The following is a 22,297-nucleotide window of genomic DNA, read 5'->3' as shown; positions in this document are numbered from 1 at the left end:
TTGCTCGTTAGCAAACCTATCATATGCGTGTATTTTAAGGCGTACAAATGTTCAGGTTTTTATACCTGATTCGTTATAGTAAGTGAATGTTCCACGTGTTTTGCAAACAATGCAAGAGCTCTAAACGTTCAGCAATAAAGATAAATGCATTTTGTTTGAATTAGATTCCTAAGAAGCTAGGTCAATTGAACAAAACTGATGCATCTTCTCTGATGTGCTGTAACGAGTGTCAGGTACAACTTTTAGTTGATGTTTTAACTTTTATATTGTCTCTACATTTTTTGAACCTAGCCTAAACTGTCTTCGTAGTGTGGAATACATTCACTGTATAGAAAGATAAGGTAACTACGAGTGTCATTCTTTTTTGAAAATTCAAACAATCAATTTACATTTTTTATTACATACTACGCAAAGTTTGATTCCGATATCCTTCGTTTTATTCGTTTATATGAACCTTTTACCTTTTTATCCAGATCACTTATTTAAACATTCGGACATATACATGTTTATTTTAATAAAAATATTTTTGATAAGTTGTTATACATGTGTGTAAAAAAAAAAACAATAAAATATGCATGTTGGATAACCTGTTCCACAAATTCAGCCGTGATATAATCGTTGTGCAGAAATCGCTGCATAAAATGCTTTGGTAGTGTATTCCTCTTTGAACGTATTCTTGACGACGAATCAATTTATGGGACAGAAAATCCATAACAAAACAAAGAACAGGTATGAGTTAGCAAATTAGTTCAATGTCGACTGCCCCTCATTACTGCCATCCAAATTCAACAATTCGTTCAAATCAATATAATCGCAAGCATTATTGTTTCCCAAACTGGTCTTGTATGCCATTAATTGATTTGATGACCCAGTCGGGCTTGGTGACACGTGGCCTGTAAGTAAGAATGTTATCATTTGGGAGAACTTCATTATGAAATTAAGTGCTTTCGCTTCAAAACCTGGGTTGACGTATCCAAATAAAAAAGACCGGAACCGCATAAGGGTTATGAATTCGGATTACAATTGATTTAACCCAGATTTGAAAACGAATTGGACATATTATTGAATCATAACTTTATCTACTTCTCATACACCTGCCAGACTATTATGGCAAAGCTCAAAGTACGGATAGTCTATTTGATTCGAAATGTTTAGAGAAGTTGATAATGTTATAATTGAGAAACCAAGAAAAGTTTTCCAATTTTCACCTATTTCAATTTTTAGAGTATTTTTAACATTCTTACAAATCTTACACACATACACACACTCATACATTCTTAAAACATAACCTTTGACACACGAACACAATCTCAATAGTATGAAACACGCCTATATAACAATGACTGGCATAATACATATTATGTTTCCATACAACGCGTTTTTCAGTAGAATCACCGTAATTAAATAAGGACAACTGTACTTATAGATACCTGATACTTTATTCAGCAGCCACAACATCTGCGGTTTTCCCACTCAGATAGATAACACACATCATGATCATCATCAGAGTTTCCCTGCTAATATTGTACAACAACCAAATAACAACAAGAACCACTATCAACCAAATTTCTTCAACGTCGTTACAGACATTCCTGTGAAGAGAAGTCATAATTTATTGATTTGAACGCACATAAAAACAAAACTACCCAATAATATTTTTTCAAAGAAAGCATCACATTTTTTTTTCCAATCGTTTAGGTTAGCATCAAAATATCGAGTGGCTATACTTGAAGAAATTTGGGTTATGTGATATTTTCTGGTGAACATCAGAAAGAAATTAATGATCAACAAAGCATTTACGACAAGTAAACAAGCTCGAAGCAAGAGAAACAGAGACGTATTGTTGGGTAGTGTTGTTTTTATGAACATTCGTTTTAAAGATAACGTCTATTTGAATATGAAAGAGCGTGGGAAATCGACACCATTCATAGTGATTACTTGCAATAACAGAACTATTTCTAGCGAACATCCATTTTTTTTTTTCGAAAAGACGAAAAATCATGCAACCGCATAATACATTGAAGTGAGATCAGTTTTGTTAGGACAGGTCAGGTTTATAAAAGATAACAAAAAATAAGACAAAACGAAAGGGTTTTATTATTATGTGTGAATCTATTAAAGCAACTCTTTGTCCTCGTTTATAAGAACAATCTGAAATCAAAAATCGCATAAATTATGAAAAAGAGAATGGTTGTAATCATACAAAACCCAAAAGCAGATTGCATTACATTAAAAGCATAAAATCATAAATATTTTCTTCAATGTGCCCAAACTTCATAATGAATTGAATTGCACAGTGAGGCAATACTGTCAACAGAAGCTAAATCTACGCATCAAATAATTATTTTTTGCATCTTCTGTAAAGAAAGTGATTCGATTGATGAATTTTGCTCTCAAAACTCAGTAAACATGTCGAATGGTCCTATCTGCCAAAGAGAAGCTCTCTTTAAGGTGAAAATTAATCGAAGCCTAACCCCAAATTTTCAAGAGCACAAATCTGGAGAACCGAACACCCGTTTGAGCTGAAAACTTGATCGATTGGTCACCACCAGCGAGTGACCAATCAATCAAGTTTTCAGCTTAAACGCATGTTTGGTTCTCCAGATCCGTGCTCTTGAAAATTTGAGGTTTGGCTTCGATTCATCTTCACCTTAAGTACGATTTCTTTCGGCGAGCACATGTTTTTTCAACAAATTCAGACATATTTTTTTCAGATTGCCATGCCAGAAAGACTATTGTAACATCGTAATAATCTAAAGAGTACATAACCAAGAGTTTCGCTTTTGCAGATAGGACCATTTGACATGTAGTTTCTGAAATGATCACCTGGCCATAGTTATTATTTCTGATCTCATTTCAATACAATACACGCAGCATACTATCAGATATCTTTCAATACAGATCATTGGTCAACATTCATCGTTATGTTTAAAGCAAAAATATCTTCCAATATAACTATTGTGTTCGTTTTCAACTTTATTTGATACACCGTACACCTATATTCGTCATCGTATTCATTATAGATAAAAACTCGAATCAAAAAACTTACCCGATGGGTTATTGGTTTCATTACTGTTAGTGACAGGTGCTGCAATCGTACCATCGACAGCCTTTCGCTGCGAATCTGCCATATCAGGCAAGTTCATGGGAAAGTCCATTCCCATAATATCGTCATTAGAACTAAAAAGCTGCAAGTATTGGAAAAGGCATTAGATTTTGATTTTGTCACTCACGCCGACGGCGAATGGAGCCTCTGCTTTTGTGATGTTTGTGTTTCAACAGAATATTTGGATCGCATGTCATTTCAATGATTGTCGATCTAATTAAACCATTGTATCATACTTGTCACAGAACCGATCATCGATTAATAAGTTCAACCAATGGAAACTCAACGGAAGAGTCTCAGGAGTTTGAAAGAAGCGCGTTTCGGTTTTAGTATTTAATGGTTTCAAATTTCTCTAACCTTATTTAAAGCGTCGGTTTCGAATGAGGCTGGTGCAAAATATACTCTGCCATACTGTGGTCCACTTCCACCAGCCGCCTATATATTGTTGCAATAGTTTATTGGTAAATGTGTGTATTATGGTTTGGAGTGTTTAATATTTTAAATCGATCACCAATGTTGTATTTGCGGCAGCATTGAACATCATTAACATCATCATTGGTGGCAGCATCGTCATCAACGTCATTTTTTATTATTATTTTGATTTGTTTTTAGTTTTATTGTTTTATTGGAGACAATTCATTTAGTTATTGTTGGAAGGAGAAAACAGGTAAATTTCAATTAATAGCAACTTATACACTAAAAAACGTATACTACTTGTAATTGCTCAATATAATGCTTGATTCTATTTTTTGGGTAGAATCATGTTTTATAATGGTTATTTTACCGAGCAAAACATAAGCTTATGGTACTGAGAGATAATGAAAACGAACTCTATGCTTTAAATGATAACAAAAATATCTATGGAAAAAGCTGATATTTGCTCTCATTACCTGAATAGAGCGAGAAATAACCGTTGTGGTGTCAATAGTAACTTACCCCAAGTAAGGTATTAGCATCAAATTGATAGTTATCTCCTTTGAGAAGATCTTTCAGAGAATCCAAATCTGTTTGGACGGTATCAATGTGTTGACCGTAATCCGTCCTGAAAATTAAAAAAAAATCGTTACATTTCTTTTCAACATGATGCAACAAAAACACTTACAATGAACTGAGCCTGTTCAAATCTGCATTGTTACTGATAAATTTAGCCATTGCACCAGTATTTGATGACTCATCATGCTCATCCGTTCCAGCTGCTTGGTTCGAGACATTCGCTTGAAGATTTTGTTGCTGTTGCTGAAGTTGTGGTTGTGCAGGTTGTAGCAACTGTTTTCCTTTCATTTCGTTAATGTTAACGTTAGGGTTATAAAATCCGCTTTCGAAGTTGAAGCCCCCTATCATTGGAGATTCCTTTTGGACGTTGCTGTCATCATCGAATATATCTGTTGGAACTTCTCCAACATTGAAATCTTCGACTCCATAGGCCATTGAGGTGGATGGTTTTGCACTGGGAACAAAATTATTTGTTCCCGAAGGACCGGCGTTTATGGTCACAGGTTTATTCATAGACACTTGCTTTCCAGGGGAAATCATATTTTTACCGGATTTGACAACAGTAGCACTACTACCCGGAAGTGCGGAATACGCTATTTTGTTGCTATTCAGCAGACTTTTTTGATCCTTGTTTGTAACGCTACTTTTTCTGTTCTTGAGCAAACTTTCTCCTTTATTGGTCGCTTTTTGTTGTATCATGGGCTGTTGCTCTTGTTTGAGTTGTTCCTGCTTTTGCATTTCTTTGATGACCATTGGAGTGTTTAGCATATCTGAGTCATCGAAAAACTGCATAGTGTTTGGATTGATCTCGTCAACATGATCAACAAGATATCCTTCATCGTCATACTCGCCATCGATCTGATCATCTTCAACAACATCACTGACTATCTGCTCTGAGTGATCTGTAACGCCTGATGATAGATCAAAAGCTTCCTGTTTGATATTACCTGTGGCAAACTGTGGACTGTACTGCGCCTCTTCTATAATTTCATTGGCGCTGTGATACGGCGACTGTTGCGTCATAGATATTGGTGACGTTACTTCAGGTATTTCGGATGCCCTGCAAACGTAAAAAATGTGGCATAAACGTTAAATTGTTCTAATTCTAATTTGTTTGTTAACACTACAATCTACGACAAATAGCAATCAATCAGCAGCAAAACATGGGATCATTCATATGTCTCTTTAGTAGGATGATCCAAATTTGAAAATCAAATGCCACAGGAGCTATCATTAAAATTACATATTACACGAGAACTTTATTATTTTAGTTGCCATTTTTGCACAAGTATATTGACACTCTATGCTCAGGGAAGTCAAGATTCTAGTCCAATCAGGAGTTTAACCCAGACACCATCAGCGAGGTTTTTCTTGATGGACTTTACCGCAAGGTTAAGGTAGGACCCTGAAAGTGCAACTGTTGATAAACAATCAATTTGTAATCAAGATCTTTTTTTAGAAGATTTTGAAAACTTTTTGTTGGAAGCCTCTTTTTTCCACTCAAAACATTGTCAAAACTGTGTAAGTTAATGTTTGAATTAAAATTAAAATTAATATGAAGAACAGAACATTATGATAATGTATGTATAATATAGATTCTATATCCACCCATCTACAGGTGACGATGGAGGTACCCATCGACATGTATATTAGAAGTAATTGCTATGGAAATGAGTTGGGTAACCAATATAATTCGGACCCCTATATATTTTGGATACTGTGGGTACGATGATCTATACATACTGTTCATCCATACATACCAATTTGAAGTTGTTCGAAATTTCTCAAATGTGAACAAAAAACGTGTTTCCATTTTCTGCATTAAAATCAATCTCCCGTTGTAAATCGAGTGCTAAGGCGTAGTCATATATGCTTTTCAGTATTTATACATGATCTTGTGAGCATTTTTAAACCACAGATATAGTTATTCCCTACATTTTAGTAAGTTCATTGACTTACTTACGCTTAGCAACTATCCAGAGCATAACTTCAAAATCACTTTAATTTTTTCGGCCGTTACTCTACACGCAACGAACTGGACTATCTTACATTTTTATTATGAAAGATGGAACGGATATCGCAATGTGAACACATAGCGTTTGAGTCAGAGTCTATAAATGGAAAGTTGCGCGAAGAGTGAAAGCAAATCTACCTATCCAACTGTAAACCGTCTACCTATCGAGCAGACCAGCAAAACAGATAGAGTTGCAGAGTTGCTCAATATCAGTCATATCAGCTGATGGCTGATATACTAAAACTATCAATGTCACTTGCGAGCTATCAATATCACTTTGGCATATCATTTGGCATCCAACATCAGTGATGCGACATCGTACTCTAGATCCCAATCACTGCATAATGAGTGATCACGTGGTAATTACTAATTATCCAAGCTATTAATGTTTTTCAGTGACCAACATATAACTTCCATCCATCTACAGCACTGTCAAAAATATCGTACAGGCTCAAACAGAGTGTGAGCGTTCGGTAAATAAATTTACCGAAACAGATCTGCAATTCACAGAAATACCGAAGTTTCGGTAATCGACAGTGTGTCAGGAGTGAAATTACAGATTTCCGGTAATCTATTGTTGAGCTATAAAAAATCACCGAACCTTCTTTGAATCACCAGTATTACCGAAAACTGTAAAATATTTAACTGAAGTTTCGGTAAATTATGGGTTAGATCACCGAATATTAGAAGATTAAATAAAGGTGAAAATGTGAATTATACGTTTACGGTGTCTTTTTTCCTAATAGCAATTTGGTTATCCGGAGGAACCAAATGCACCATATTTACAGATCTACGGTAAACGTTCAACAAAAACTCGGTAGTTTCGACAGCTGAGGTGCGAAACGCAAATTACCGAAAGGTCAGTAATCTATTCGTTTACCGATCGTTAAGCTGTTGAGATTTCGGCAATTAGAATACCGAAGTCGGTGATTTGATTTAAGTGTGTACTGATAAAATGCCATTTTATTTGCTAATAATTCAAGGCCAAACTTAACCCATCAGTGATATCCAGAGTCTATCGCCATCAATGCACTGGTGAGGGCGTAGACAGCATGATGTTGATGTGATATAGAATGATCCGATTTGTATCGCAGTCGGCCTGTCCAAATCAGAAAATTTTAAGCGTTGATAGTGACAGCGAGCAACTCTGGAGCTATGCTTTAGGAGGAAGAAGAACAATCATTCAAAAAAGTCTCTTCGCGCAACTCTGGCGACTCTGGTTTAAGTCGATAGGCGCCTGGCGTACGCACGGGCCTGTCGATCGCAAGGTTCTTGAATTGATTCTTGGTGGTCGCATTGTTTTTTTTTTTTTTTTCATTTTCCAATGTTGGTGTCTTATGGAAAATTTATGAATTTAATCCGATTTCTTGTGACGAATTTTCATAAGAGGTTGCTATGTATTTCGCTGATGCATTTGGCTGAGTGTATATAACGCAGCTTTTGCTGAATATACGTTCCAAATAAGACATAGCCTGCTTATAACCTTAGTATTTTCTGAGCACATCCACGGTTAACAACTCAGAGTTTTCTTCGCCAATTATTGAATATTGCATTTGAATATTAGGTTGCAACCTCGAAAATATTAATGTCGAGGAAACTCCAGAGCATTTTACACCCAAAAAGATCTCGTCTCCCTCAGCACGACCGTGCCACTATTTGGGCGCCATGAAAGGTTGGAGCAAAAAAGCCATCTTAAGAACTCTAACAGTATTTTTGTTATTGAATGTCGAGCATCTATATTTTTGTTATTATCAAGTTTGATATAAATTCCACTGTTTGATGAATAATGTTATAAGGGTTAACTAAATGTAAATAAAATATATTGCCTCAGTCTAAGTTTTTATTTTAATAATCCATTATCAAAAACACATAATAAGGAGCACCCACAATTGTGAAATAAAAAGACATTTCAAAACAAAGCGTTAGTAGGAATAAAAAGAAACTTTGTATCCGAAAAAATAGTCAATGGTTACCTGTCAGAACTCTTCGTTTTTTGCGATTTTTCCTTTTTAATGCTACCACTAGTTGTGAGTTTTACTTTCTTACTCTTATCCTGCGACCTAAAAGCATGTATAACATAACACATGTCAAATTGAGATAGTTTATACGCAAACCAAACTGTTAGATACAAAGTGATTATAAGTAAACGCTTGGTCACTAGCATGTGTTAGTAAAAGAACTGAACAAAGCAACATGCTCTAACGATCTAAGAGTAGTTTGAAAAAATATATCCGCACTAGTTGACGATAGGGAAAAGAACAACGGAAAAACTGAAGGCAACGAAAATGCAAATCATTTTTTTAAGTAATTATACATTTATATCAATAAACTGATTAGTTCTCTCCGGTGCACAGTATTTGAGCATATATTTTTCAATTAGTTAGCAAGAGGTCGTTAAATGCCATACAACTCAGCATGGCTCAATGGACTCGCAATGCGCCAGGTTTAACATAGACAAAAATAAAAATGAGGTGCAAATCAAAACGATAGATCTAAGCAAAAATCTATGGAGTCCGAATTTTGCATTTATTTCAACTATAAATTGATATTATTAAAATAACGATATGTTTACAATAAAGTCAACTCTATAACTTGTGAAAATTCAATGATAAAAAAACATTGAAATGCATACCTAATTTGGCAGAATTTATAAACTTATCATTCATTCATCATATGATTCCTTCTGCTTCATATTTGTGAATTTAAAAACTACACACTCAAACAGAGCATGCGAGTTCTGTAAATAAAATCACCGAAACAAATATGTAAATAACAATAATAACCGATGTTTCGGTAATCAAGCTGTTTTTGACAGCACGTCAGTCATCAAATTACCGAACTACGGTGAACTGTCGATGACCTGTCAACAAAATTACCGAAAATTCTGTAAATCGTTGATATTACCGAAAACGGTATATCATTTTACTGAAGTTTCGGTAAACGGGCTATTAGGTTACCGAGATCTGTAATTTGGCTGAATGACAGCGTCAATTCATCATGTTTATTTTTGCTTCCCCGCTGCGACGAAACTGTCTGTGATGTATTTTAAAACGATATTTTTCAGCGTTCAACAGATTTTTCGGACGCTTCGTTATAATTGAGGTGAATAAAAAGATATTAAATGTTTTATCCATGGACTAACAGAATTATTTGCAGTCCAGCGTCGTCAGTGTCCACTGCTTTCTTGTTGTGCTCAAGCAGAAAATATGGCATTGCCCCCGTCGTCACATCCCATCCGTCTCATCGACATATTATGCTGGATCCGGAAACGTGTCATTATTTTATATGAAAGCATTACTGATAAAAAAGCCATTAGCTAACTTTGTCTATGTTTTTATCTAAAAATGCGTTTCCGAATAAAAAATATCGGTGTAAATGTGGTAAAGGATTACCGACAACTCGGTAAACTCTAAAATGCGAATTACCGAAAGGTCCGTAATCTATTCGTTTACCGAACCGATTACCGACCGTTTAGCTGTTGAGATTTCGGTAAATGGATTACCGAATTCGGTAATTTGATCTTAGTGTGTAAAGACTAGTTTTTGCTAGGAATCTATTATGTGAAATCTTATGCTCGATTCTCTTTTGACTGAAGCATTGCCTTAACGATAATTACAGTTTTAATCATCTTGGTAAATCTATGACAAAATAACGAGAGACAAAACGTTGAACAGACGGGTCAAAATACAAAAGATCGGAAGGACAAAAGACCAAAGATCAACAAATAGGACAAAACGTCGGAATCTTTGTTACAATATTGAATGAAGCAAAGATTTCCTGGAATCATTACGGAATTTCAATCAATCCAAGACTTACTCTATCAGTTTGCTACAAACTCATCTAGACATTTTTGAAAGCTTCGCCAATGGAAATAATGATAACCTGCCATAGGCAAAAATAGGCACTTTTTTTCAACTCAAAGCTCTTTTGTGGACCATATTGCGTAGAAGAAGACATAGTTTTTTCGCTATGTCTGTTTCACTTTTTCTTAGTCAAATCGTTAATTTGGGAATGTTGAGTTTCTTCCAAACACTTGAACATGTTACATCATAGGTTCCCAAACTTTTCGAGTGCACGACCCACCTAGCCGTCAGGCATATTCCTCGCGACCCACCAGGTGCAAACTGTTGTGAAATAAGTTTTCCGCTAAAACTTTCGAAGTCTATGGTTGATTTGTCGGATAAGGTATGCATCAAGAACATTTAAATTACAGAGTTTACTATGTTGCTCACTTGCCCATGTCACTAATTCTAATGTAATTCACCGTAATACATTTTTGATGGAAATATCAATGAACTTTATAAAGAAATTCATGAATCAAAAAAATAAGTTTTTAGACTTCTCAACTGGAAAGTTATCAATTCTGTGATATGTCTTCCAGTAATAATGATAACATTTTTTAAACAAATATTTCCAATTCCACTATTGGCTAAATTAAGTGTATGTTTCATAAGTTTGACACAGAAATGTAGTATGTAAATCTCGATTTCAATCAGTAGTAGCTTGTGCAGTAGCATTGATGTGAAATGCTTCACAGTATACGCACAAAACTTTTCTTCGTGAAAAATAAGGTTTATATTTAACAAAATATTTTGACAGCTGGGTGTTATATCGAAGGAGTTTCTATTTTCTAACATCTTTCCAATAAAAATTTAAATGTCACATTTAGTGTCTTGATCATCAGTACCTAACGATAGTCAGGCATTCTAACAGAAATGCTGAAATAAATAAATGAGAATAATTTCAAACTGTTTAAATCAATTCCAAGAGACATTTTAAAATGTAGTAAAAATTTCTAACAAAATTAATACACATTGAGATTTTTTTCGCGACCCACCAGAGAGCAGCTCACGACCCCCCTGGGGGTCGCGACCCACAGTTTGGGAAACTATGTGTTACATAACATCTTTTATTACTCATTTTCCATGATAAGAATTGGATTACACAAATTTTAGGCATTTTTCAACAATCAATGTTTCCAAGCGTAATCAGACCATAAAGAATACAATTTTCATTGACAATTAAGTCAAATTAGAAGGGACGTACTTAAATTATATTACCGGTATCGGTGAATTTCACCGTAATCTCAACAGCTGAACAGTTCGCTAAAATAAAACACCATAATTCCGTCGAAATTTAACGGATTTCGGTGAATTTTTACTGAATACTGTAAACATTTTTCATACTAAATTGACACTTATATTGAGCTGTTCGGAATTCCAATCCGCATGGTTATTAAATTAATTAACTCATTACGCGTGGTAAAGATGGACAAATTATGGGTGAAATTATGAAAAAAATCCACGTGGTTTGCTGGGATTTGAACCCAAGAGTTTTGTATGCCAGACGAGCGCTTTACCAACTAAGCTACCGAGCCACTTGGTAATTGTAATTGTAATTGCTCAATCCACACCCTGGCAGACAATTATCCGCCCATCTAGACACGGGCTGGGTGAGGACCTACCAAGCCTCCCCCGTTAACATGTCCTATACCGTTTAGCACACCGGGATCTTCCACAAGCAGGCGCCGGAATTAAAGCGGTCCCACAAGCTTCAGATACATTAAATAGATTTAGTCCCTCTGGCACTAAACCGAATGGCGCCCTCCGCTTCACCACTAGTACTGCTTCCCCACACGCCAAGCACAATATCGAAAGTAGTGCGTTGTATAGCAAATACAGTACACCACCTCCGACACTATGCCAAATGTACAGGAAAAACAGCACCAGTAAGAAAGCGGAAGGCGCACCACTCGGTTCAGTGCCAGAAGGACTATAAGTATAACGAAGAAGAAACGAAAAGATAGTAGAGTTGGTTCGGTTATTTGATTGCTGAAACGAAAAAAAACAGAAAAAACAGAAACAAAGTGTTAACATTAAAACGGGGTTTTATAATTGATAAATGTATCGATAGTTTCTCATCTGTTACGTTTCCTTATCGTAGCGCTGTCGATTTTTCCATCTCCAGGGTGTTCGTCTCCGCTCGAGCAATGAGGACCATGATGAAATGAGAATATAAAAATGTGAGCATTAGTGTTGATCTAGTAATAGATTAATTTAAACTGCTTTTCATGTGCTAAGTAACTTGTAAACTCCTACTCAATTATGTTTTGTTGGCCTACACGTTTTATTTAGATACAATTTTTATTTAGAAAACTATTTGGATCCGAGATTTTAGGTGCAGATTGAGCATGTTTGATAAAACAAGCATCCTGTTTTCAGTTGAAGAATGTTCAAGAAGTTGATGATTCTGTTATTTATACTGGCTACATACAAGAATTCACTATTGATGTAATATATGGATATTGAAAGTTCCAACGCGCGATTATAATACTTCAGTTTTCGTGCTGTTGTATTGGTGTAAGTAGTGGGAAACCAATCAGTTTGGTGATTCTAACGGTAACAAATAGCAAGACGAAAGGAAAGTTGATAATCTATCATCATTATGATTTCAGTCCTAATTTCATGATCCGTTTAATAAATTCCGCGTATGATTCGGCAATTTTAACAATTTATACATGTGTATTCGAATAAAACAGACTACGGGCATTTATTACCTGTTGCAAGGTTCCTAAGTGATCAGATATTTATCATTTTCTACAGCCTAATTTAATAATACCTACATTGGGTTGTAACAAAAATTTGATCTTGGGATGTTGATTTGCCTCCTAATCATAGTTTCGACAATAGTCACATGCTTACTATCCCTTATGGCAGTGTTGTTGATTCTATTGTCTATCGCTCATCAGTTTCGCGCCACCCGGCAGGGACTTGGTCCTATGTACCCAATACTCTGCTGTGTCTTAACTTCACGCAATACATTCTGTAGATGTGTGATACAGTTTGCGGAATATTATGATTTATCACTTCGTTCAGATGGAAAATTCTGTTATGGTACCATATTCACATATCAGATAACTCCCACCTGGAACGATGTAATACATCGGAGACATGTAGATTCAGATGTATGTAGACGATCTATGCCTAGTTCGGCTCTGATCGACAGGCAATCAGTGTATTCAGTTTTTCAACTAGCTTGAAGCGATGAACGTATCAAGACAAGCTCTCCACTATATCTGCTAGCAATCACCGGTCGTCGATAGACATTTCGGTTCTTTTCTGCTAAAGAAAGACCCGATTGTATGCCAAAGACTATGGCTCATGCTTTTCAATACAGCTGGAAAAACAAGAACTACACCCAGCACCAAATAGTACGTAACTATGAGGCGGACCGGAAGGTTTGATAAGCAATCCCCACCAACTAAGCTACCGAGCCACTTGGTGACCCAATAACTTGAGTTGGTTACAAGTTTATAATTCAAATCCCCACAGATCACGCAGACCCCTTTCATAACCCATATCCATCCAACTCATGTTACTACACACGCGGGCAGAGCGAGTGCGATTTGTTTAATGTTGAAACTGTTTGCCTATCATACCTACATCGCTTCCACAACAACTGTATTGGATTGGAATACCGAACAGCTCAATATAAGCGTCAATTTATATAAGAGCAGTGAATCAAATTGCCATCAAAGCTCGCTCACAACCGTTTGTCCCAACTGTTGCGGATAAGGATACAATCAAAAGCAAAACTATCATGACAATCACAGAGCGCAACATTGTTGCAACCTTTTCAACCCGCGATTAATCAGTTATTTTTGTTTTATGGATACTGTTCGATAATGTGTCAATGTTTACCAACACGGAGAAAATTCTCGAAAATTGCAATGCGATGCCCAAAAAATCGCTGCGCACGTGGTGATCGATCATTGTCATATTCTGTTCAAGTGATGATAAACTGATTCACAGATCCTGTAAAATAATTTGAGGGTGGAGACCTATCATATGTCCACCACTTTTGACTTAGTTAAACATTTTTTGAAAGCTACTGGGCTAAAACAAATTTGATAACAATTTACTAACTATATTATATGCTTTGCAAATGCATTTTTATCACAAAAGAAAACATTACCAACTGAATTATTTGATCTACATACAGCCCATTTCACTGTAATCTCCGAATTTTATCGTTATCAGAATAATAGTTCGGTAAATAAATTGAAAAATACAGATTTCGGCGATTTTTTACCGAAACATATAAAAATATGGCGTTTTACCGAAAAATATAAAAATATGGCGAAGGAATCATCCTTCTATGCTATATAATCAAAACCTTAAACATCGGTTCTCTTAGTCTCTTGTGATAAATAACTATTATGCCAAACGGGGTAATGCCTTTTGCATACGATTTCTTAAATTTAGTCGCACTCGCAGCGAACTGGACTATCGAAATACATTCATTCTGCATGTCATGTATTGTTTTACCAGGTTTTACCACCACTCCTCATCAAGGCATCGACGAGTAGAGAACGCACGGGACTATCGATACCAAGGTTCTTGGTTTGATTTCAGGTTGTCGCGAAAACATTTTTCAAAATTTGTACCAGTAATGTGGTGGCATGTACCGCAAACATGGTAAATTTGTCTGAAATTCCATGGTAGTTTAAAGAATGGGCGTAGTCAGCTAATATAGTCATTTTTACCGCAGATATTTTTCCCGTGTAGCTACCCAACGAGGCTAGCCTGACCGACACTTGGCTGTTGTAGTGCTCTTAAATTGCTGTTATAGCGCTTAATGAAACTTTTCGATGAAACATGTCGAGGTGTTACTGACAGACAGACAACTCTGGGGTTTTTTAGATATGATAATAGTAAACTCGTACAACGATAGCAAAATAAATGATTACTACACTAATGCAAGAAGTGTCAGAACAAAAAAAAAGAAATGCTAATAAAGCAGATTTGAAGGGTTTGAAACGAAAATACAAGTGCTACAAATAATTTATCTACAGCTATTACTCAGGCGTAATGTACTTACAGCAACTCCTGTTCATTTCCATACGCCTCGAGAGCTTCACCTAATTCCTGTATGGAGGCACCTTCGCTACCCTCGGTTTTCTTGTGCTGTAAATAATTGAACGAAGGAAAACTTGTAGATAAGAAACGATATAATGAATCATGACACCTACTTTTGATTCAGGTGCATCATTGATCATAAGCTGGAATCGGCGTTTGTTGTTTCCGTTGCCCATCGAGCCAAGCCCACTTCGAGATGGTTGTACAATAGTAACCAAGAATTGGATTAACTAAAAATATACACAAGAATTTGCTCCTAATCTGCTGGAAACATTTATAGTTTATATTTTTTTAATTACCTTATTCACAATCTGTTGTTGCTTCAAGTGTTTCTGCCGGAGAATTGCAATTTCTCTCCACAAGGCTTCATTTTCCTGCTTCATAGAGGAGAAGCGCGTATCCAAAGACTCCTGCCGGCCTCGCATTTGCTTCATCTCCGTCAATACACGGTTCATAGCCTCCACCTTGAGACCACTTTTATCGTCCTGCTGTTGTTGCTTCGAGTTTGCTATTTTTCGCTTGATATGTTCCAAAAGATAAGGATGATCTTTTTGAAAGCAGGGATGAGTGAATTCCATTTCATCCTTGTCAAACCGTAGGCCACCATTGTCTATGGACGTTATTTTGTGGAACCCATCTGATTGAGAGTGAATAAAATTTAGTTGAAAATAGATTTCTTATTTCGTAATCGGTATGTAGCTTACACATATTTAATTGTCGTATGAAGCTTGCCATATTGTTGTGTTTGTAATTAAGTGGTAGTAATTCCTTGGCAAACTGTGCCTGGTTCTGTATGATGAAGCTTCTCCCATCCTATGAAAAAAGTAGATCATTGTTATTATGTTTCAAAATAGGTAAATGGACAAAAAATGTCAACCCATATAACCCGGAGTGAATGTAAAACACAAACTCTCATCGCTCAGTGGATACTTAACGTATTTTATTTTATTTTTATTTATTTTTTTTTGTCAGTATACTCGAACCCAGTTTCTAAAAGTGGAGAAACTCGGAGATATTCCTGTGGCTGGAGTTCTTCCGATGGGTCACTGGGTCAAGTTGGGTGAAAACAAGGGTGCCGTGCTTTTGTGCCACTGGAGGTATGCAAATTTCAAGTCACATATAGTTTCCGGAATATGCCATAATGTGATCACTATATCAAAGAATTTTGAGAAAAACGCATCAGTGTGAACTTTTGAGAAACAATTGATCATTAAAATAACCAAAACGGCCGCTATGGAAAGCATAGATAGCGCCACCGTAGCCTTGTGTGTTTGACAAAACTGCAATGCTGTCACAATGTTAAATCGTATATACAGTGGCGCCTTTGTTTTGATGCGGTGAGCACTGACAAAAACTACCTTCAATGATCCATTGAATTGGAATACCATGTGTTCGCTCTTGCATCGCAGTCGGCGTCATCGTTGGCTGCTTCAATAACGCTCAAGCAACGCAGCGCAGAACAGCAGCCCAATCACTATTGTTCACCTTTGAACGGGTAGCAGCAAACAGCCAAGAACAACGGAAGGCATGGTGAAGTTATCTGTTGCGCATTGCTTCCCTTTATCATTACCGTACTGCTTTTTTTTTTCTTTTTTAAAAGACACCGACACGTTAATGCTTCCAGTGGACGATTTGCCCTTTGAAGGAAGCACCACACTAGACAACGGACTAGCATGCAACGCCCAGTGGCACAGTCGAAAAACTTTCCTGACGAAAAATGTTCCGGACTGAAGCGGGAATCGAACCCACACACTAACCGCACGGCCACGAAGCCTAAGGTGCAAGCGAATGAATGTATTTTTAGTGTGCTTATCGTAACCCTTACCGAGCAGGAGCATTGCCTCTCCGTGGGGAGCAATAAATCGTTTAGTAGTAAATCAGCGAGTTTCTTTCTCGTCGTTCGGAGTCCAGTCGGTTAAAAAAAATTCACAACGTAGGGCCGTCGCATCCTGGACGAAACACCATGTTTCCTCCAATTGTTTTATCCTACAAATGATCATTTTCGGGTTCCCCTGACGCATCAAATTTACTATAAAGTGGCCATTTTGTAGCTGTATGAACTATTGTTTCATATCGACATTTCGAGAATTTAAACTATTTTAGTATCCAACAATTTTATAGTCGATTTTTCCGGGCATTAAGTCCGAGTGGCCACATCCGTTACATTCTAAAGTGTTCAAAACTCTTCAAAACTGTTCTTCAAAACTCACAAAACTATACTTGTTGAATATCAGATCTTAATGATTTATGCAAATTAGAATGATTGTCATTGCAAATGAATAAAGATAACTTGGTGTCCTACAAAATAGTCTTTCAATAGCTCGGAACATGGAACTGTAAGCCTGTCAATTTATTGGGAAGTACCCCCATTCTTTCCGACTTACTGAGGTCCGCAAGTTCAACATCGTAACGCTGCAGGAGGTTTACTGGAAAGGGTGGGCGGTATATACGTATAACGATCTACAAGAACTGCGGCAACAGACACGAGCTGGGCACAGCTTTTATTGTGATAGGCGAAATGCAGAGGCGCGTGATTGGGTGGTGGCCAATCGTCACCAGAATGTGCAAGTTGAGGATCAAAAGCCGTTTCTTCAATATCAGCATAATCAACGTGCACAGCCCACGCCTAGAAAGTGACTATGTCGATAAAGACGCTTTCTACGTGCAGTTGAAACGTGAATACGACAGCTGCCCAAGCCATGATGTCAAAATCGTTATCGGAGATCGTGACGCTCAGGTTGACCTGGAACAGGAATTCAGACCTATTATAGGGAAGTTCAACGCTCACCAGCTTACGAACGAAAACGGCCTTAGACTGATTGATTTCGCCGCCTCCAAAAACATGGCCATAAGTAGTACCTACTTCCAGCACAGCCTCCCGTATCAGTACACCTGGAGATCACCCCAACAGACTGAATCGCAAATCGACCACGTTTTGATTTATGGAAGGTTGTAGCGCGGGCGATGATGTGGAATGTGGAACGATACAAACTGAAGCGAAGACAGCAATTTATTTCGGGATAAAAAGCGCCGCCTGGAAGAGATGGAGTAGCTGTATCGTTTTCGAAAAACGCATAAGTTCTACAAGAAAGTCAATGCATCCCGCAAAGGCTTTGTGCGCAATACAAAATGTGCCGGGATAAGGATGGAGGTATCTTGACTGACGAACGAGAGGTGATTGAAAGATGGAAGCAGCACTACGATAAACACCAGAATGGTACAGAGGCGGAAAACTAAGCCAGCAGGAGGAATGGCTTCATCAGTACAGAGACGTGCCAGCTCCCACAGCTCAAAAACAACAAAGCAACTGAGAAGGATGGTATTATTGGATTGGAACTTTGGGCCCGGATACTTGCCAGCATCGATTGATAGCCTGAATCTGATAAACAGAACAGCTACCGGAGGAGTGGAAGCCGGGAGTAGTATACAAAAAGTGTGACAATTTAGAATGTGATAACTATCAAGCGATCACCACTCTTAACGCAGCCTATAAAGTGCTTTCCTAGATCATCTTCCGCCATCTATCGCCGCTATTAAGCAAACCTGTGAGACGTTATCAAGCCGGTTTCGCGGACGGGCGATCGACAACGGATCAAATTTTTATGTTGTGACAGATGCTACTAAAGTGTCGCGAATATTAAGTTCCTACACACTCGTGCCTATTCTGCGCGGCGTGTGAGGTGACACGAGTCGAAAGAGGTGACAATTGTCGACTCGCTCCCATTTGAATAACATTAGTCGTCTCACGTCACTCGCGGTGAGAGCGACTCGTCTCGACTCACACGCGGCGCAGAATAAGCACGACTACCTATTCATCGATTTCAAAGCGGCCACCATCGACCTCGAAAAGCTATGGAAAATTATGGACGACGAATGGTTTTTCCGGCAAACTGACTAGACTGATCAAGGCAATGATGGATATTTAACAGTGCTGTGTGAAGATGTCGGGTGCGTTAATGGACCCATTTGAAACACGCAAAGGATCTCGACAAGGCGATGGTCTTTGCTGCCTCCTGTTCAATATTGCGCAGAGAAATTCGAAGACTTATCATTGCCGGAAGTCGTGCTTTGGCAAAGTATGTGAGAACGGCGTATGGAGGACAAGAATGAATCACGAGCTTGCGCAACTCTACGGATATGCAGAAAGTCGCCAAAGCTAGAAGGGTACGATGGGCGGAGCACGTTGTGAGAATGCCGGACATCATATCCGCAAAAATGGTGTTCATCTCGAATCCGGCCATCACAAGACGCAGAGGGGCGTAACGAGCTAAGTGGTTTGAGCAAGTGGAGCAGTATCTTGAAAGCGTGTAGCAATCGAGAAACTGGAGGCAAGCAGCCATGGACCGTGTTTGTTGACAAAACAATGTGGCGCATATCATGTCTTGAAGGACGTAGTGCCATCAACAGTAAAGTAAGTAAGTATTCGCTATGCGGTGAGAGCTCTTTATTCATTGACTTTTGTTGGTAGTATGATAGATATCGTAACAGCTTTGTATGTTGTTCGTTATTAGAGCAATCAATAAGGTCAGTCTCTTTCGTCGTACTTTGTAGATATGTAGTTGAATATGCGAAAAAAAAAAAACAGAAGAGACAAGAATCCGTTTTTCTCACTATCATTATAGAAAGCTCTTCATTGCACTTTTTTTTACGTTGAATTAAGCGACAACTGATATTTTCTCATATTTACTCAAATTCTCATACAAAGTCAATTATAGGTGTCAAAAATAGTATTTTTGACGTTATGAAATTTGCGAATGAACCCAAAGGATTCTCATTATATATAAGAAAAAACAATCAAATTTGTATACTCATTTGAATTTACGAATCTGAATACCTGCACTGCGTAAATTCGAGTTTTAATGTGTGACATTCTGTATAAAAAGCTTAAAACAAAAATCACAAGTATGTAACATACTCCGAATAATCGAGTCCGACCTGTAGTTTCAAACTTTTTAGAATATCAACAGTTAAAAATTTGGTTGAATTACAAAATCGTTGCCATTGTTTTTAAATTTATCCAAAATAAAATCGAACAGCGATCAAAATCTGATATCATGGTACTATGGGAAAACTTTTATTTACATAAATTTTGCACCTAATTCTTTGTATTTTTTTTACTATCGGTGATAATTTTACATGTAATATGATACGACTAGACATATAACCAGTTAAATTACGTCTTCCATTCACAACACAAAATATCTTTAAAACAGTATTGTTTGTAAAAATAAGAACTTCTGTAATTATAAAATGTGTATAAACATTATGTATCGTACATACAATGTTCACTTCAGAAAATATTAATAATCGAAAATTAGTAATATAGCCCAACCGTGTCTCAGTCCAGTTCCTTGCAAAATTTGATTCTCCATCAATTAATTGCTCATTAAACATTGCATCGCTAACATTGGCGCCATTTCGCTCTCATATTCATAAATTTGATGTAAAACGAAATATCGGAGCAAAATGTATTCATTCCGCGGAAAAATAAACATTTTTAAAGATTTTCATCTTGATACAAATCCAGATCCACTGCTGATACTAATTTTCCACTGAAAACACGTCGGCCATTTTTCTTTCGCAAATCAACACGACGAAATTCTTACCGTACTCCAGGAGATCAAATCGTTCGTTTCGGGATCTTCCACCAGTCTCCAGAGCTTCGCCAGGAAGGCCGGAACGCCCGCCCCCGTTTCGGTGAAAGTATGCATCACAATTTTTCGGTTTTACAGATGGAAAATTAGGAAAAATTTCACTACTATCTCGTCGGACACTTTTTTTTCTTCGATTCACATTCGATGACGGAGAAAAACAAAACTCGAATGCGTTTTCGTCTCTTCATCTGACAGCACTAGGGATGCTTATGTTGATATTTTCTTTCATCGATGAGTGGCGTCGAACATACGAAGAGCGAATAACACACGGAAAACTCATGCAAAGCATTGGTTTTTATTTACTTTTTTTTTTGAGTGAAGAACTAGCCGTTTTGTGTTTTAAAATTCACATTAATATAGATTAAAAATATCACAAATTTTCTACACGATTCTTTCTCAGGCTTCTTTTTCCAGAAACAAGATCAAATGGAATTTTTTGTTTGTTGTTTTCATACGGAAACGATTTTCGTATGAAAACAATCCATTTAGGCTGTGAACCGTTTCACCAATTCGTATAACTACAGACAAACAGACGTCACACTCTCATCGCTGTCCATCGACCAAATTTTTAACGATCGATTCAAATATTGGTTAGGTGGTCAATCGACCAACCGCAGCGCTCGCGTCGTTTTTGTTTGTGTTTGACGTTTACACACTACCGCCACCTGTTGATCGAGATCTCTGATGATCTAAATTTCGTCTCTCTCAGATTTCGCCTTCGATTTCGCTGCCTCTTTTCGATCACCGCCGAATTTCTTAAGGAAATCTCAGTAGAAATTCCTGTAGAAAATCCTCGGAAGAATTTCTGGACGAAATCCCCAGAGGAATTCTTGGACGAAATCCCCTGAGGGATCACCAGAGAAAATCCCCGGTAAAGGAGCAATTTCTGGTGGAATTTCTTCCGGAGGAAACCCCGGAGCAATTTCTGGTGGAATTTCTAGAGAAAACCCCCGGAGAAAATCCTGAAGAAATTCCTGGAGTAAATTTCCGGAGAAATTCCTGGTTCAATTCTCTAGGGAAATTTTGAAGGAAATCTCCGGATAAAATCTCTGAAAAAAAACTCGAAGAAATTTCTAGAGAAAATCCTCGGAGTAATTTCTTAATATCCCTGGAGTAATTGCTATTGGAAATCTCAGGGTTTATTCACAAATTTCATAACGCCAAAAATGGCTATTTTCGACACCCACCCACCCCCTCGTAACGCTTTTTGTATGAATAGTTTTCAAATTTTGTATGAGCCGTAACACCACGACGACACCCACCAGCGTTATGAAATTTGTGAATGGGCCCTCATGAGGAATTCCTGAAGAAATTCCCCGGAGGATATCTTGGAAAAAAATCCTGCAAGAAATCCCTGTAAGAAATCTCCGGAGAAATTCCTGGAGAAAGTTCCGGAGAAACTCCTGGAGGAAGTTCCGGAGATACTTCCTCATAAAACTCCAGATAAATTCTCTGGAATATCACCGAAGGAATCTCTGGAGAAAATCCCTGGAGGAATTTCTTAATAAAATCTTCGGAATAATAAAATCTTCGGAATTATTCCTGTAGGAAATCCCCGGAAGAATTTCTGGATGAAATTCCCAGAGGAATTCTTGGACGAAATCCCCTGAGG

At 37.4% G+C, this 22,297-nt stretch overlaps 1 protein-coding gene across 8 annotated transcripts; it reads right to left on the bottom strand.

The window, feature by feature from the left end:
- On the bottom strand, positions 1-20,877 carry LOC5573218 (heat shock factor protein). Of its 8 annotated transcripts, XR_002501110.1 has the most exons (12): positions 20,638-20,877; positions 15,736-15,844; positions 15,331-15,668; positions 15,145-15,261; positions 14,994-15,079; positions 8,087-8,173; positions 4,209-5,159; positions 4,043-4,148; positions 3,464-3,541; positions 3,050-3,188; positions 1,431-1,592; positions 849-893 (listed from the first exon to the last, which is right to left on the bottom strand). XR_002501110.1 is itself a non-coding variant. In XM_021848640.1 (11 exons), exons 1-11 carry the CDS (start codon positions 20,740-20,742, stop codon positions 1,558-1,560), a joined length of 2,151 nt encoding a protein of 716 aa, XP_021704332.1. In that variant the 5' UTR covers positions 20,743-20,877; the 3' UTR covers positions 1-1,557. The 8 variants fall into 8 exon arrangements, 4 of the variants coding, with proteins under 4 accessions (XP_021704332.1, XP_021704328.1, XP_021704329.1 ...); XM_021848640.1 differs by having other exon boundaries at positions 1-1,592; XM_021848636.1 differs by lacking the exon at positions 1,431-1,592 and having other exon boundaries at positions 1-893.
- Between the last annotated feature and the right edge of the window lie 1,420 nt (positions 20,878-22,297).

The sequence above is a fragment of the Aedes aegypti genome, chromosome 3, assembly GCF_002204515.2.
Source record: "Aedes aegypti strain LVP_AGWG chromosome 3, AaegL5.0 Primary Assembly, whole genome shotgun sequence".
In the NCBI taxonomy this organism is placed as follows: Eukaryota; Metazoa; Arthropoda; class Insecta; order Diptera; family Culicidae; genus Aedes; species Aedes aegypti.
The sequence above is the reverse complement of the archived record's forward strand: the minus strand, read 5'-3'. Positions and strand labels throughout refer to the sequence as shown.